Below are 18,807 nucleotides of genomic sequence, written 5' to 3'. Positions count from 1 at the left end.
TATAAGTTGCAAGAATCAACAATCAACTATACAAAACTCACAATAAGAGCGGCAACGGCATCATCCATGCTGGGCATCTGAATTAAAGCCATTTTTCTGTCCTTAGGGAAGAATTTGAATGCTTTGACAGTAAATCCATTCTTGGTGAAAGCATCTTTTATTTCATCTTCTGATACCGTGGTTCTAGAATATAAGTGCATTTCCATCAATAAGTGTTCAATAAATATAGAGTAATTTTTTAACATATTTAAAACTCAAGACGTGTTCTTACGGAATGTTTGATAAATGCAAAGTCGCGCTTGGTGGGTAAATGTTTTGATAATTCTTTGAACCAGGCTTTTTGAAGCGGTGAAGGGGACTATTGGTATAGTCCTTTGTAAGACCGGCATCAGGCTGACCTTCTCTGGGTAGCTGAACTGATTGATGTTTACTCAACATCACTCTTATTGGCTTACCAAACACTTTTAGCTTGTCCATGTGGTTTATAGCTGTACAAAAAAATTCAATTTTATTCTCCATTTCACTTCTACATATTTAATCCATTTAAACTTGCAAGATTTACCTAAGTGAGCTTGATGAGGTTCAGCCAACTGAATAAGTGCGGAATCTTTTTTATTGTAAAGAATTTTCACACGCTGTACATCCCCGTAAACACCTAAATTGAACAATTTTTAGTACAAGCTTAGTTTATGAGTGTACATTGAAACATTAAATTTTAGAAATTTTGTATCGAGTGTTTAAATTTTAGGATTTTATTTTTATTTTTGCAATGATGACTTTTCATTACTAAAGAAATAATTTTCAAAGATCCTTGAAATTAAAACACTTCTTTAACTGAATAATTAAATTTTTAATGCATTTGTATCTTAAGCATAAGCTTCTTTTGGTTACAAAAATATGTGGAACTAAAAATTTTTGATGAAAAATGTTAAATTAGATGCAAAAGATTCAGAAGAAAAATATTATTTGTAGCATTTTAAAACATGGTTCATAAGTACAATTATCATGATATAATTTTCATTTGTTGAATAATTACTTCGCGTATTGTTATCTTCATGACATGACAATAAACTATGAGGTAGAGTGAATGTTAAATTAGAATTGAAGAAAAAAACGAAATGACTTCAACATAAAATTAGCGAAATAGGAATATGAAGCTGTAAAATGAATAAAAAAAGCTTTGAGAATAATAATTGTCAATAAAATCAGAAATTGAAAGATGAATGATTTGAAAATAGTTATTAATAGTGACCGTGTAAATAAATTTCTATAAGGAAATAAATGTAACTATATTATTTTCCAACGATCTAATAAAAATTATAACATAAAATTCAATGATTACTAACATAAAAAATTAATTTTTCTCATTTTAAGTGAACTTAAGAGTGATATGATCAAATTATGAAATTAAAAATGCTTAATTATTCTTTTCAACCAATGCATTAATGGTGTATTTAAAAATGATTGTACTAATAAAAATGTTATATAATTAATAATATAAATGTGGAGACGTACCAAACAGGGTAAAGAGAGCGTCAGGCGTGACCATCTACACAGAGAACAGACAGAGTTCAGTCAATAGTCAGCGAATATATAGGATTAAATGTAAATAGTATGCAGGCGTGCGTGCACAAGATTCGCGATCTTATTTACTTTAATCGTTATTCAGAGATTAATAATGAATAAATAAAATAATAGAGGCATTCAATTCTAGTAGTGTTCGTCTCTGTGAAAATTTTCGTTACGATGCTACTATTTATGCATAAACTTATAATTTTTTCTCGGCAAAAAACTATTACAGCTTTAAAAAAAATGCTTAAAACGTTTTATTCAATAATGAACCACGAAAAAAAGTAGGTCGAATATAAAACAACCTAGCACGTTGCAGTCATTAATTTTACTTTATGTTCCATCCGCGACCGGTAGATTGATCATTACAAGTTTGAATGATTAATCTTCCGAAGTTCTGGCGCTCTTTTTCACAGTCACTTTATCCTAGTAGACTTTCACAGAGAAAAACAGTGCGAGAGTTGCAACGAATGAACAACAACAAAAAACAAGTATATAATACATAGAGAACAGCTCTAGACACATGATAAATCACAGAAAAAAGGCACGAGAGGCCACGATGGCGAAGCTTGTGCTCGCAGCTTAAAAAACAATAAATAAATAAATAAATAAAACGACAGTAGTATACACATTGTTGTATAGTGCAGTAGTGACAAGTTGTAGCTGCAAAGTGTGGAATATGTCAACTCGCATGGTATATTCTGAGGCGTTCTTGGCTCAATTTGTTCGTTTCGTATATTGTACTTGATAAAAGCAAAGTGTGAAAAGATCGAAGGAAATCAAGCCTCGCGTGTAATAATGAAAAGCAAGTAATAGATATATATGCTGAGTCATACAATAAAAAATAATAAATAAAATATTCTAAAAATTCTAAATTGATTCAAAATTATTTTTTAATTACAATATTAAGCATAAAACGCCTCAGATAAATGCTCATGTATTAATTTATGGTCTTTATTATAAAAAAAAAAACGGTATGCGATGAATCGCTGTTTTGCGTGCTATATATACGACCTACTAGAAGCGTGACGGAAAGTAGTAGGTAATGATTTGGGAATTATAGATTATTTGTTATTTTTTAAAGTTTTAATTAAAAGATATAAGGCAACAGGGAAGGACAGTAAAAAAGATAAACAGGGTAAAAGAATAGGATACGCGTAGTAGGTCTTACAATATATTATTCAGAATGAGTTCATGAGTGAAAGTTGACTAAATTCATTTCTTGTGATTCTGTCAACAGCAACACGAACTTTTACCGTGGACTCACTCATTCATTAAAAATTTCGAATCACTCAAAATATAATTATATTGCAGTATTCATTACACTATACTCTTCAATAAAATTAAAGTCTATTTGTGTTTAGAGACATGAAATAGATTGTATATTTCAAACACTCACCGGGGCATAACGTTTTTGATAAATGATATCGATTTAATTATACTCTTATATGATGATTTTTTAAATAATAAGGAGTAACTTTTTTCATATAAACTTTGTCTGCCCTTTTTGATTATCCAATTTAAAAAATGGTATAATGGAAAAAAAGTTAAATTCAAGTTAAATAGAACGATAAATACGCGAGCTCATCCAAATCACTGTCAAGGAAGCGAGAATTATTTCAATTGAACGAGTTTCAATAATTAAGACACGCCCGTTTCGTTGTAAATTTATTTTCAAATCTTACCTCCTCATTCAGGTTACTAATGAGTAAAACGCAGGATGGCTGCGGACTGCCAGGAACTCGAACGCCAAGCGCTCCAGCTCCAATATTAAAGCCTCCCAAGCCGGCAAGTCCACCGGTCGGTGGTACGCCATTGCCATAGGGCCCCGCGAGCGGGGATGGTAGGCCATGCATAGCTGCAAACGGCGTTGCTAGTACACTGGGTGCTCCTGTAATCAATTCTGTATCAGATAAAATGGTTTTTACGATGATTATTGTGATATGTATACTTAGTCTGTGTCTTTTGCCAAATCTTTGTTTTTAATCAAAACGTAAATATTGTCTTCCATTTTCATAATAAAAGTTTCTACTAACCAGGTAGTCGAGCACGTGGCTGAGATCCGGCAGCTCCAAGCAAGAGTTGAGGTAAAAGTTCACCTCCCAGTGCAATCGACGCAGCATCAAGACTGGCGTCTCCCGTCGGCAGAGTAGGGTTTGTATAATCCCTAGACTTGTCATTATTGTACTTGACGTTGAGGTTCTGCATTTTGCTGTAGTCTATGCGCAATGTGCAGCAGGAATTGTAGATATTTTGGCCATCAAGATTCTGCAAAAAGGATTGAAAAAGCAATCGATTAACTTTCGTTTATCGTCTGACCGAAATCGGATTGTACTACTGAGATTTCATCAAAACCAATTATGCATAATTGCCGCGCACCCAATTAGGTATAGCGACGCGTTCATTTTTATCGTATTTCGTTCCAGATGAATTTTCCGGAAAAGGTGTAAATTAAATTCAACAGAGTATACGTTTACGAGCGAGCGCGACCGACACGCGCGGCACAGCCGAGCAACTATGACGCTGCACATTACTGCTGCAACCGAAAATATTGGCAACGTCACACTTGTGCATAGGGCGGCGGCGCAGCACGTGAGCTTGTTTCGCTGTTAGTAGTCGCGTCGTGGCTTTTTGGTTTTCGTTAATAATCCATGAGAGACGAGTTTGCCCTGCCCGCGTGTATACACATACACGCAACACAGGGACGCTCGCTACAATGAATGCGGTCACGCTCAATTTTCAATGCTTTGCTCGTGTTTCATACTTTTGCGGTTTCGAAGTTAAATTCTTGGTCCGCATGCAGTATACCATTTTTAAAGCGACAAAGCATTTCACGCATTCATGCCTCAGTGCGGAAGTATATTTAGTGTATCATTCATTTTACATCTTAAATAAATAGCCTTGATATTGCTGTTTATTTACACGATGCGTTCAAATTTTGATACAAAATAGTAAGATAATTCAAAGTTTATACGGCAAATTTCGATCGAAATTCAAATCAAAATTATTATTCAATTTTGATTTCAATATAAATTCTGATATTTATATATAGCTCCATGAACCCGTGAATATAATCGCCAGCGAGGCCAGTAACAAGTGAGTATGACACAATGTTAAAAATGACGAATTTTCATCACGTCGCGTATTATTAACTTAATAACGAGACTGGTTAATCAAAATAATGTGCATAATTTTTATGGAAAAAATGTAATATTTTCAGTGCTTTTTTTTTATTACAGAACATTTACAAACACTTTTATTCAGTGCAACGGTACGTGAAGTACTTCCGGAATTTTTATATTTGTTAAACAGTTTGAACAAAATTTGATGCGCTTTGAATAAAATTCCTCCCATCGTTCTATACGTGGCTAACATTTTTTCTGCGTATCTTGCTATACGGAAAATACAATTTCACGTTTTATATTGCGAAACCGAAGCTCAAAAATGTCTCAATGGGTTAAGATAAAATGGTCGGCACGATTTTTACTACGTCGATGAAACGCGGGCACCTGTATTTCGCCTCGAAATTGTGAGTGCGTCGGTTCGCGATCAAATTTACTCAATCCGCAATATTTGGCCAAATACGATATATATAACGGTGTACCCAACCGAATATATAATTCATTAGGTGCGTATAATTTCTTGCTCATGACTGGAACTTTTGACTATATTTGCTTAAAGGCAATAATAATGCCTTTCATTCAAATAAAGCGCACTTTATATAAACAATATATTATATTGTGTATACTAGAGCGTTATAATTTTCCACCCACTAGATCAGTCTAATGGAAATAACAAGCCCCTTTTATTGCGTATAAATTTGTGTATTTTGAGTGAAATTAATACATCCGAGTACAGTTGCAGGCAGACGTGCGCACGCGCACACACATTCGCCCGCAAGCCGTATATAATTTAACTGTATATGCATTTGTCACAGCCTCGCGAGCATATTTTATAATGGAATATTCGCTCGATCGAAGGAGCAATAGGTAAACGCACGATAGCGTCTAGTCGCAATCGTACACGCAGAGCCAGCTAAGTACGATTGCACCGCGTAAATTTTAGATTCTATGTGCGCAACTGCGTACGTCTACATACGGGTGGGTATATGTTCCGAATTAGTCGACTCTATGTACACACACAAACACGTCAGCGATTCGCTACGGTTAAGCGCCTTAAATTTGCCGTAATATTCATACACTCGCATGCGCAAGATCATATACTAATATCAATACGTAAGGGTTAACTTCCTTAATAGGTTAAACAGGCATCTGTAAAAGCTAGCACTAATCAGATTGTTAAACGTTCCCTTATTTGCCATTGCTAGATCGATGTAGCTTTAGAACAGAGGCATAAGCGGTCAAAGACATCTGCCATAACGAGCAGCTTAATTAAATTCTATAAGAAAAGTAGCAGCAAACATGTAGCAGCACGAAATATTTGCACTCGAAAATGTTAATTACATAAAATTAATATAAAACTATTAAACACAAGTTGTTTCCAATAGTCTTAATGCCGCTAGGTAAGGGGGTAGCGATTCCGTTTTAAACCATTAATTAAATATAGTGCAACAAAGCAGAGAGTTGTGTAAAAGCTCGTTACTCATGATTTGCAAACACGTAAATCTTTTAGCGTGGCATTATAATAGCTGCGGCAACTAAGAAGCTATAAAACACTTTAGTATAGCAAAGAGAAAAGTGATAAAACGTCCTTACATATATTCTAGTTAAGATAAACGTTTTGCCATGCGTGCAATAGTTATGAAAAAGCTCGTTTGAGCTTGCACTTGCAGTGCCATTCATATTTCACCATTTTCCGTAGGAAAATAGCAAAAAATGAGATACGCTTATCTTCATTAACGAGATCGACGGACTAATAAGTTTATCAGCGGAATACATCTGAGAAATTGATGTCGCTTAAAAAAACAGCGTATCAAAGATATGAATATTTCATGCGAACGACGAGACTATTTCATTTATACATCAAATCGTTTGTGAACATTTTTTTATGCTCAAGAAAGATATCATTCATCTAACTTATAAATTAGAATCTTATATATTTTAAACGAGACATTTTTAGTCTTCTTCTGTATCATATTTATTTGTGTGCGTTAAATCAGTCACTTTATACAATTTACCGAGATCTTTTAATTAAAATAAAACATATGCATAAAAAATTTGGACTTTTAAAAGAAAATCTTTTTAATTACTTAAATTCTTGCTTTTGTGTACCTATACAAAAGTTCTTCTTGAAAATATTGCAAAAACTATAGGAAATTTTAAAAAATACTTACAAATTTGGCATTTTGAGCAGCCATCATATCCGCATATTGAATCAGAGCTTGGAAAGTACCTGAAAATAAATTTTATTTTAAAACTTGTAACATGTAGAATTTTCATTATTTCATTTAATTAAATTCGAGTTATCTAAAAATATAAGGAAAATTGGCACGATTAATCAATAAAACTCGAACTAGAAATAAACTCGGCTCTGTTATGCGTCTTCCTCTTTTATTCGCCGAGGATTCACAAACACATTTGTCTTTATGTATAATTCATTTTTCAAGCTTGAGCTTCATTTGTAATAATGCAATTTTTTCCGGGACTAAATTCGTTCTTTGACGAAGCAGAGGCAGCAACAACGCTGCGGCTGCTTCTTTACAAAGCCACGAAAAAAAGCTTCAAACGCGAAAAGCAGACAGAACGTGGAGTTTCATGGCACAAGTATAATAATTTCATAGTTATACTTTTATTACTCGGCCTCCTTTCACCCTCGTCGTGCGAGCAGGACTATATATATATACGCTCTAGCGAAAGTAACCGCGAGTCCAACTTAATTAGAAGCAAAAAGCCAAATGGATAGAGTAATTAAATAAGCGAGCAGCCGCCCACTCGAACCCTCTCCTTGTTCTCCTCTTCTTTATATACATATACTCCAATATAATATACAAACACAAATCCTGAAACGAGGAGGTCATCTACAAATGAGATGTGAAAAAAAAGCGCGCGTACATACACGCACCGCATGCGCGTTTGATGTATACGTATATAGCGCGCGGTGAGATACACGAAAGTGTTCGAAAATGAGCTACAAAGAGGCATGGAGGGAGAGGGAACATTTAGGATGTTGCTCGTGCATCACGCGCGCGAGCATAAATTAATTATTTATGTGGCGAATATGTACATGCGCCCCCATCCCGAGCTAGTCGCGCCTGAAATTTTGATGATGGTTCGCTATACGCGCCAGTAACTGCAAAACTGGAGATGCTCAAAGCTATTTCGTTTAGGACGCGTTATAGAGATATGCGCTCTAATTTGAGTACGGCTTGCTCTCTAGCACGACAATCGTACAAGCGTTATTACGGGGGTTGCATAAAATGAATTTCAATGATCCAATCATGCTTACCGTTTTTCGTGAATGTCACGATCTTCAGAACCTTGCCGTACCGCGAGAATATCTGTAACACAAGAAATAAATTCATTAATTTCACAATTTAAAATAACATTTCATCATAGTTTTAGCAATAACATTAAAACCGCACTCGTCTGCGTGCGGTTACAGTTACACCAAGTTCATTTCGAAGTCGAAGCGAGCAGCAAATTTTGCAGATCATTCATATGCTAGCATGATACATTATATTAGGTTGTTCGATTTTGCAACAGCTCAAAACATAAACACAGCGTATTAGGGTTCGATACTGTTGTAAAGTAAGCGGCAATAATAACAATAGTATACGGGCTAGCGCGAGCAGAGTCTCTACTTCGCTATATTTACGTATTGAGTTGTTGCAGAATTAAACGCCTTATTGTGTGCGTTCGCACACACGCATACACGTACGCAAGGCCACAGAAGCCAGGACTGTGCGTATTTGTTTGTACAAGGCAAACCGATTATACTGCATTGCGGGAAGAGCAAATGTTTGCATCGCTTATTGGGCTTCCACATAGCGATGTATTTTACTGCACATGCGGATATTCGTACGTGCTCTCAATGAATTCCTGAGCATAAAGTGCAAAAAGACATGTACGCGGTCGTAGTCGAAGAAAATTGACTTGGTAACTTTCGCGACGTCGAATATGGTTTCGAACACACGATCGTTTCGTATCGTTTAAATGCAAATTATTCATCGCGACAAGAGGGAACCAAAGTTTTTAACCATCGTTACTTGGATAAACTTGGCGAAAATAAAGCATATAGAGTTCATTGAACAGTAGCGCAAACACACGAAACCTGAAATGTGGATTATCTATGGGGCAATTTACAATATATAATACAGAGTCTGTGCAATTATAGAAGGAATGCGCCACACGGAGTTAACATTTGCAGAGGCGCGCGCGTCCGCGTTCATAATGGTCAATGGGCTAGAATCCGCGAGAGTAGCGTAGTCCGATATAATCGATTGGCAAAGCCCCACTAATTCGCGTGCTAATGCGAGGCGCAGCAGCATAGCGACTCTTCCGGAGGATAAAATTCGGATTGTTGCTCGATTAAAGAGGAATAGAGGCAGAATGGAATAGAGAAAGAGAGAGATGGCAGCTATACATGAAACATCATCAACAACTGCACGAGCACGAGTATTATTATACATATAAAGCGCAACAAAAGCACACGAATATCTCAAATACGAGTACGTGTCGAAGCCGAGCGCGCGGATGATTTCATCAAGTTGTATGTATATTTATGGGTCAAAATAATACTTTTTTACAAAACCGTGCGCACGTATGTCACCGATCTTGACGCGCTTTTGGTATGTTATAGTACATGGTAAAAAGGTCCCAAAAAAAAATTTTTAGACCCCCTCCCCCCTCCTACCCCCCACTTCCGGTATAAACGTCCATTTTCGATCTATATTTTTTCTGAGGACATGAAGCAAGTAAAAAATCTGAAAAAATTCATAAAAATACTTTTCCACAATCCAAACAACCTTGAATTTTTTCAGATTTTTTGAGTGCTTCAGGCCTTCAGATAAAATCATTGAAAATTTCAAAAATCGAGATACGGCGGTATGAGCCGATGTAGTACTCGGAAATTTTTTCAGTTATTTTTCGCATTAAAAAACATAACCTCAATTTTTTTCAGATTTTTTCAGATTACCTAACGCACCTTTTGAAGCCAAAAACCGATTTTTTTGACGAAAATAATTTTTTTAGGACAGTACGGAGCCTCGAAAAATCTGAAAAAAATTTTTTCTTGTTTTTTTCATCAAAATACGTAATCTCAAATTTTTTCAGATTTTTTAATTGAAGGCGATAGCTTCTAGGGCCGAAAAATGCTATTTTTAACAAAAAATGGTTCCTAGAACCCGATGGTTCCGGTGAAAAAATTTGAAAATATTTTTTTTGAATTCCTTGTCAAATTTTAATAAATTTTGACCGTTTCAAAAGTTCGATTGAAGCTTCCTAGCTCATTTTAGAGCATCAAACGAGTTTTATCATTCCTTAATGTCTTCAGAAACGTCTTCAGATATTTTGCACTAATCTTTGTCCTGCTCTAAAATGAGCTAGGAAGCTTCAATCGAACTTTTGAAACGGTCAAAATTTATTAAAATTTGACAAGGAATTCAAAAAAAATATTTTCAAATTTTTTCACCGGAACCATCGGGTTCTAGGAACCATTTTTTGTTAAAAATAGCATTTTTCGGCCCTAGAAGCTATCGCCTTCAATTAAAAAATCTGAAAAAATTTGAGATTACGTATTTTGATGAAAAAAACAAGAAAAAATTTTTTTCAGATTTTTCGAGGCTCCGTACTGTCCTAAAAAAATTATTTTCGTCAAAAAAATCGGTTTTTGGCTTCAAAAGGTGCGTTAGGTAATCTGAAAAAATCTGAAAAAAATTGAGGTTATGTTTTTTAATGCGAAAAATAACTGAAAAAATTTCCGAGTACTACATCGGCTCATACCGCCGTATCTCGATTTTTGAAATTTTCAATGATTTTATCTGAAGGCCTGAAGCACTCAAAAAATCTGAAAAAATTCAAGGTTGTTTGGATTGTGGAAAAGTATTTTTATGAATTTTTTCAGATTTTTTACTTGCTTCATGTCCTCAGAAAAAATATAGATCGAAAATGGACGTTTATACCGGAAGTGGGGGGTAGGAGGGGGGAGGGGGTCTAAAAATTTTTTTTTGGGACCTTTTTACCATGTACTATAACATACCAAAAGCGCGTCAAGATCGGTGACATACGTGCGCACGGTTTTGTAAAAAAGTATTATTTTGACCCTTATATATTATATTTATGTATCGGCAAATTCGATGCGGAGAAGGAATAAAGCGCGCCGGATTGAGTGTGTAATGCTTTTATCCCCTAACGTTTTTCAAATGAAAATTCAAACATATTTGTGCAAGTTCGCCGCGCTGTATGCGCGCCGCTTTGTTTTCTTTCCACTCAAAAACTATCGACGGTCCCGTCAGTTTCTCTCTTTGTCTTGACTTTTTTTCTTTCTTTTTTCTCAATGTTGCCGTGCGTATATTTGTATTATATGTCTGTGTACTTGCATTATAAGTGTTACGGATAGCAGACGCATGGTGTTTATGCGTGTTTGTGTGTGCACGTTCGTCAGTGCGTACTTTTTTCCACATTCTTTTTCCTTTCACTTTCCTTCTTTTATTTGTGCGTGTGCGTGTGCGTGTGTGTGTGTGTATGAGTGCACAATGCACATATTCGAAGCGAGTGCGATACGACGCACGTGCGCGCACTTTAGCCCGACGCCGAGAAAGCTCATGGGAAATCAAGTTGCGCGCAGAGCCGCTGCTGCCTTCCGTCCTCCTCTCACCCTCCACCTCCCGTTGTCGGTTCCAGCCCCCGAACCCCACGTTCGGATATAACACACACACACACACACACACATACGTGTACGCTGTCGCGCGCGAGCGAGCGAGCACGAAGAAGTATATGTATGCGGAAGCGCGAGCGAGAACTATCGCTAATATTTTATTTGCTTGGTGGACTTTATTTTGTCGCCGAGCGAGCGCGCGAGAACGTACGTACGTACGTACGAGACAGACTACTGTGCACCGCTTGCACACATGGGTACAGGGATTTAGCAGTAGCGTAGCGCCCCGGCAGATCTTTTCTCTCTTCTTCTTTCCTCGTTGCCGTTCCTTGGAAAAGGCTGTGTTTTTTCCCTCTTCTTCTCTCTCCTTCTTTTCCTTTTTTTTTCTTTTGCTTTTTTTAAGACAAGTTGTTTTGGGGTTCACCAGGGATTTACTGCTAGATATGTGTGTGTATATATGCCATACGTGAATTCGCCTGTGTAAATGTTCTACTTTTTTCGTCGACGAATAAATCGAGCTTAAAATAATTGAATAAACCCACATTTCTAGACGTTCCGAAAGCGTTTGACTGGCTCTGAATTTTGTAAACGAACAATCCGCGTTAATTTCAATGTTCCTTTTTGACGTTTGCTTACAAAATTAAAGCGCTTATACTTCCTGGATCGAGATTTTCATATAAAATAATTTATAAAACATCCGAATAGTAACGAGAGGAATTATCGATTCAATCAAAAGTATCGATTAGAAGACTTTACGGTATTTATTTTTCAGGCCACTTTGTTACGAAAGTTCTTTGTCACGAAAGTATATAATATTTTAAACAGTCGCAGTTGACATCCGAGTTTGCACAAAAGTAGACTTCGATTGAAGTTGCAGCGCGCATATATACCTGGGAAACTGTACTAATAATCTCTATCAGTTGCGCCGTACTCAATATCGAGTAAGTTTGCAGGCACAACTCTCGCCACCCCTCGAATACTAGGTTTGCTCGTATGTATACATAGGCATACACTTGCACGGGCGCAGACCCGTGTACATATAGACACGTACAGCATATATACAGACGCAGAAACATCTATCTCAAGTTGTCGGTGCAGCTCGCGCGCGCGGGCGCCAGCTCCAGTTTTGTATACACCGTATCATTCCACTCGCAGCTATCTCGCGCGAATAATAATGAGACAAGTCAGCGATGGCGCGACTGTTGAGTGTATATTACATATATACGCGTACATACGATATATACTAAATATCGAGCGTACTTGAGGCAGTTAAATCGTTGGAGCATCTCATTTTCTCGCTGGAAACGAAAGGCAAGTTGAGCCGCTGCAACTCCTATATGGATACTATTGCTGCTGCTCGGCAACTACATTGGCTCATACGATAGCTGCTTGCCTGGCCTAAAACGTACAGAGTACGTGCATGAACGCGCCTACTACGCCTCGCCGTATCAAGCGAAACTAATGCTCAGTCAAATTATCCCTTAACTTACACGCGTGCGTATATGTAGCGCGCGTTCAGTGATACGTCGCATGCAAAAGGCAGGCAAATTAATCCTCATTGTTACGCACGGACACGCGTGGCTCGAGAGAGGCCGCTACATCCAGTGCGACCAGTCGCACGCCCGCGTGAAAACGATCGACGAGTGGTGGTGGTTGGTGGTGCTGCTGCTGATGCCGAGAGTCCGACGAAAGCGTAACGGTAGTGAGCCAGTGAACTTTAGCCAGCTCTCGTCGATTACCGGTCGCGTCCTTTCGTTTCCGCCCAAGTGCGCAACGACGCGCGCGAGGACGCATAAAGGCCGCCGCCAGTCGAGCCTGGCGAGTTCGTTCAATTGCCACGCACGTAGCACATGCACAGTTGCATCGATGGCGGACTATACGGCGGGGTTGGGGGGACACTTTCATCGCTTGGAAAATTAGTCGCGTTAAAGCTCGCGCAGCTGTTGACCAAAGTACTCGATATATACACGGCACAAAAGCGAGCTAGACACTACGCATACGCGTGTACGGGATAGCTGCACATAGCCGCGCGCACGAGAATTTCGCGAATATTAGGTCGGCTCGAATCTGCATTGGACGATCGCGTACACAGGCAGCACGTTATGGAAAATTCGAGTCGTATTCGCTTGAAATCGTCGATTCATCGCTGCAGCCCAGCCACACTGGTAGTAGCTCTTTGAAAATGCATAGCACTCGCAGTAATATCCGCGATAATCCATCAGCTTAGCCGTGCCGAGTAGGTGTACATATATAGATGTGTGTATGGGTAGGTAATACGGAGCGCTGGCTGCGCGAGTCCGTTGAGAGTCTACCGTTGTATATGCACGCCGCGAGTCTATCCTACAGGGACTCGTGTATCGGGCCCAGGGCTGCTGCTGCTGCTGCTGCTGCCGCGCTGTAACGCCCGAATTATCGATTATAGACGCGCTACCGACTACCTATAGCGGCACACATAAAGCGCGCTCGACAGTTACTAATTCGCACACGCGTTTCATTATCGAAGGGAAAAGGGGGGCAAAGAGTACGTAGCACAAGCAGCGGCAGCAGCAGTAGTAGCTGCGTCGGAGGACTAGAGTAGGAGGAGGAGAAAGGATCCGAGGGGGTGGGATCGGGTCTTGTTTAATATACAGACGGTACAGCGAGCCGCGCGCGCGCTCGATAATGGTAATAACGACGGCGATTTCATCCGACTCAACCGCTACCTACCCTATATACTCCCATACCCCGCGTGACATTCGTATTTTACACGATTCACGCGGAATTTAAAACGCCCGAGTAATGGATTTTCATCGTTATATCATGCACCTTATGCACACGCTTTATATATGTTGCATGCGTGCGTGCGCGCGCGTCAAGTATATATATAACCTCTGCGGAAACGAGTGCTATACGTTACTGAAATATTTTCGGATGGAATGTCGTGATGATCCGATCGACTTATCCGCGCTGTAGGGACGAGCTCGAATGAAATTTCAATTTTATTTTAGCTGCAGCGGGCGCGATCCACAAAAATCATCCGACAAAGATTGGAAAAAAGGGGGAAAAATCATCGGCAAGCCGGAGCACCGACGCACGCGAATGGTCGAAGGGGCTTTGAATTAATTGGCATATAATACAGTCGCGCGGAACATAAATGCGCGCGGAATATAAGGCAAAAAGTAGGTCAATTCGGAAAAGACGGTATAAGGGTCGTGCTCATAAATATTCGAGTATATAACGCGCTGTCGTATACGCGCTGCTACATACACAACGTAAATGATACACCTAGGAAAGGACCAACGTACATAACGGACGCGGCGCGAGAGCAATAAAGAGAGTGAGAGAAATTCTTTAATGAGGATTTAAAGTGCGTCCCAGGTGGCACGGATACAGGCTCGGCGCTTATTTACGAACAGGCCCGCGCACAGCTGCTGCCACTGTCATGCGGCTATCTCTCTCTCTCTCTCGCTCCATGAGCCAGCATATCGTATACATGCGGCTTCTTAATGCCGTGCGCCACGCGGGTAATGCTCAATAGTAACACGCAATATAACGTAAGCGCGACGCGCGCCACCCTTGCCCCGAGTGGAAGAGAGAGACATGATGCGCTGCTGCATCCTTTATGTTTGAGACTTGATTGCGTCGAAGAAGACGACAGCCACCGTATCGTCGTGTCGACCTTATATTATATGGCCCGCAAGCAGCGCTCAGGGTGTAGCCAAATTTCATCCCTGCTCGGTGTAGTTTCAACGTGTATCGCGGGCTGCTGTGCTCGTTTCTGCCGTAAATTTTATAGTTATGAAGAGGAGTGCGAAAACACTTATGAGCTATTTTATCTGCGCCGCATATAAATATACAGGCGCTATTGATTGTTTGTGTAAAATTTTATGCTTGTACGCTGAAGGCCTTAACAAACAGCTCACTCAAATGTCCTTTTCGCGCGAGACTCGCACGAATGGCTTCGATCCAGCCAATGGCTCGTTGAATCTAAGCCTGTACTACTTTTTTGCGGTTCGTGTACATCGAGTCGTAAGGCTGTATCGCTTGCGCAGTTCATCTACAGTACCTCGGTGAAAAACAGTCGCGACAGCATTAAATAAAGCTCAAAATTCCCCTCGGTTGCGCGGAGGCATTTAAATTTTTCATTCGGCTAATTGCGGTCCTCGAGACTTTTTTTTCATAACTTATAGCATTGCTATAAGCGACCGAAGGAGGAGCAGCCAATATAGAGAGGAGAGCGAGTAGAGAGCGAGGAGGAACGCGGCGAGCCTCTAATATTTACGAGCGGCCTAATCCCGCTTGTCCAATGTGCGCGTCCACGGCTTAGCGCAGTAATCTTCCTAGCTGATTACACGGTCTAGCAGGCTGCGCGCGCCTTCCCCGGCAAGCTTTCGCTGTGGCTCGGCTTCGAGCACAGCACAACTACTGCCACGCAACAATCAGCATGAAGGGTTACACGAAGATTCGTCAAGTCAATTCAGCTGCTGTCGAGGTGCAACGCGAAAGACACGTATTATTATTACGACTGCATTCGAGGCATGCTACGATACAATTTTTGCGCCTATACATCCGAATACGACCACCAACGGCTTTGCTTTATCCGTGCAAGTACCCGAATATACATAACATGACTCTACGTTTCGAGGGGATGGAACGTGTCCGCCTGCGGCAGCAAAGTTCATTCTGCTGCTGCTGCTTGCTTTAGACGAGCAGAAAGTGTGCGTATGTGTGTGCAAGAGACGTATTCATTGAGCAAATTAATTTTTTCGGCTTGGCTGCAGTATACAGCGTGAACGGTGTATATCTGCGCACTCATGCTCCCTACATGTGCACATCCACGTATATACACATTTATAGGTTCACATAGACAGCGAAACTGCTTTGAACGTATCAATTTGAATTTTAATTAACGAATTTATACGGCTTCTCGCCAAACTCTGCCACACATCGCGTACCATCGTAATTACTATATACACATAGGACTCAAACATCCACACACATGAAAACAGGCTCGAATTTATTCACGTGCATTTGCTTCGATTATGACACGTTAATTGACTCGAGCGATATTTTTAACTTTTCAATGATGTCACTAAAAAAAAAGCAAAAAAAAAAAAGTATGAAAACGAATTGGATCTCTCTCGTGTGCATGTGTATAACGTCGAAGCGGGCACTTAGGCTGGTTTTATCGCCCTGCTCTCCCTCGCCCCCTCGATTTTTCACTCGGGGCGATAAGCGGCTGCAAGTTCACAGAGAGCGAGAGAGAATAGCCGACAAGTGCTTTGGAGGCAAAATAAAAGTACAAGCGAGCAAGCGATCAAGCGAGCCAGAGAGAGAGGTTACGGCGCGACGCGAAAGCGAAAATAAACGTTATTTTAGGAGCGACGCTGTGAGGCTGTGTTCCGTGCGGTTCGTCCGTGCAAGGCTCTCCGTGTAAGCGTACACACACACATACACACACGCACGCACGAACGAGTCCAGGATAGGGTCGAGCGAGTGAGCGAGAGTCGGGACAGCAGTAGCAGCAGCAGCAGCAGCAGCAGCAGCAGCAGTAGAGTTGCTGGCAAGAAGAGAGAGAGCGAGGCTCGATTGTGAAAACCCGAGCGTCTCTCGTTCGCGGCTCGTTAAAAATGCATGGCCCACTCAACTTAGACCGGAAATACCCTCGGCGCGCTATCCGTTTTGCTTCATCCCCCCATGTAGTATGTACTCGCTCGCTGCTCTCTGCTCTTTCTTCACTGCCGCTGCTTTCTATATAAACCAGGCCGTTGGCTATGCCCCAGTACTATATATTCTGCTGTGCGAGAGCAGCTTGCGAGCTTGCGAGAGCACAGTGTATATGTATGTACGTGTGAGCGAGAGAGCGCGTTATTCCCGCTTCCACTCCGTCTCTCTTTGTCAGAGCCTTAAAGAACCGAATTATTGATGGGGTGGTCTTCTCGCGCTGCATCCAGAGACTATACACGCGAGTCTCCCTCAACTATTTAGCACTTCATTTCCTACTTACCTGTGTATACGCCTGATATACACGCGCGTATACACATGCCCAAATACGCTCGAGCACACCTAGATAAACTTTGCTCGCGCGCGCGCGTATCTCTATCTCGATGGCTTCTCTCTTGCCTCTGCCTCTCCCTCTGTATTCGTAATGCGCCAAATATTCAATGGGGAAAATGCACTCCACGCACGCGCACTAAACGCCGTCCAGTGGCCAAATCGGATGTTATACGCGATAATGGAACAATGAATTCATTCCGACAAGTACACTTTGCTGCTGCTCGACTTAGCGACCTTTTTGATACGTGTAATCGATTACAATAGCGAGGACAATTCAAAGCTCGACTTACCTGATAAAGAATATCAAGGGTAATAGGGTAGATCATGTGCTCAATGATGGCTCGGAGAACAGTGTTTGGTCCTCCCTGAGTATCATTTCCTTGGACTTGGCCTTGTCCTGCTGTCTGAACGTTGGCATTCTGAAAAAGATTGAAGTTCACATTAATGAGTTTCAATTAATTTATTAAATATTATAAAGAACGTAATATGTATTCATTAACATCAAACATTTAAGTGTATTCTTCAGAAGGTCTAAATTGACAAAGTGTGATTCTATTTAAATTTGTCAGGATTTTAGGTATATTTTTCGTCCAAAAAAGGACTAATTAAACCGAAAAGATGAAAGAAAATAAAGAATATACTCGTGAAGAAAGTCGTTAAATATTTTTCTTTCAACGCGCAATATATACTATATCATATCTAACTATACAAGAGCAAAACCTCTCTACGCTCTTCACTATTAAACGAGCGGGAGATAAGTGCGTGAGCTAATTTAACGCTCGAACCGCTCGTCACTCTGAGCTGCTTAGGTGGGATGTATTTCTGGCTATACTCGCGTTTACTCTTCACTCTAATTATAGCACTGTTAGAAATAACTAATTCTGCATTACATAAAAATTTTATAATCTTCACAAACAATGCTTAAATATAAAGCTGACTTGTCGTAAGAATTATCATGTACGTATACGTTAAAGAAACACGAGAGATCTCCACGCATTTATGTTTTTGTATGTTTTGACAATTTTTACCCTTTCGAATTCTTCTTTTTTTTTTCTTTCTCAACAGCAATGATGCACTTTTTTCATAAAGGTGAGTCTGTTTTTATCTATAGACACGAATTATGCGAAGCTAACGAGGACGCGACAAAACTTTGATTAAAGGAGAAAACTTGCGGAGCGCCGAGTTCTGACTAATTAAGACTTTGTTGTCACTAGGTTTTGTCATCGTTACTTATCTGCTTCTGACCCTTTCCCTCTGACTTTCGCGCCAAATGTTTTCATTTATTTAGTTTTCTCGCAACGTGTCAAATATAAAAAGAGGCAAGGGTAAAAAATTAGAGTAAAGTTTGTGGTGGTGACTATTTTTACAATGAGGATTGTTCGTAAGAAACTTTAAGTTTCCAAGCAACTCGATCAAGTTCAAAAGTGT

The 18,807-nt window shown here is 39.8% G+C and overlaps 1 protein-coding gene across 4 annotated transcripts in view; it reads right to left on the bottom strand.

The window, feature by feature from the left end:
- The window catches only part of LOC106652595 (polypyrimidine tract-binding protein 1), a 208,385-nt gene that overhangs the window by 812 nt on the left and 188,766 nt on the right, over nt 1–18,807 (bottom strand). For 3 of the 4 annotated variants that reach the window (XM_014371641.2, XM_023459712.1, XM_014371644.2), the window contains exons 6-14: nt 17,670–17,798; nt 7,975–8,026; nt 6,863–6,921; nt 3,606–3,837; nt 3,255–3,472; nt 1,516–1,549; nt 563–655; nt 272–488; nt 42–183 (exon numbers count right to left, since the gene is read on the bottom strand). In XM_014371641.2, the coding sequence (XP_014227127.1) occupies nt 42–183; nt 272–488; nt 563–655; nt 1,516–1,549; nt 3,255–3,472; nt 3,606–3,837; nt 6,863–6,921; nt 7,975–8,026; nt 17,670–17,798 (1,176 nt within the window). The remainder of the gene's footprint in view (nt 1–41; nt 184–271; nt 489–562; nt 656–1,515; nt 1,550–3,254; nt 3,473–3,605; nt 3,838–6,862; nt 6,922–7,974; nt 8,027–17,669; nt 17,799–18,807) is intronic. The other variant, XM_014371643.2, reaches the window with a different exon arrangement.

This window comes from Trichogramma pretiosum, unplaced genomic scaffold (assembly GCF_000599845.2).
Source record: "Trichogramma pretiosum strain Unisexual culture from Peru unplaced genomic scaffold, Tpre_2.0 scaffold32, whole genome shotgun sequence".
In the NCBI taxonomy this organism is placed as follows: domain Eukaryota; kingdom Metazoa; phylum Arthropoda; class Insecta; order Hymenoptera; family Trichogrammatidae; genus Trichogramma; species Trichogramma pretiosum.
The sequence above is the reverse complement of the archived record's forward strand: the minus strand, read 5'-3'. Positions and strand labels throughout refer to the sequence as shown.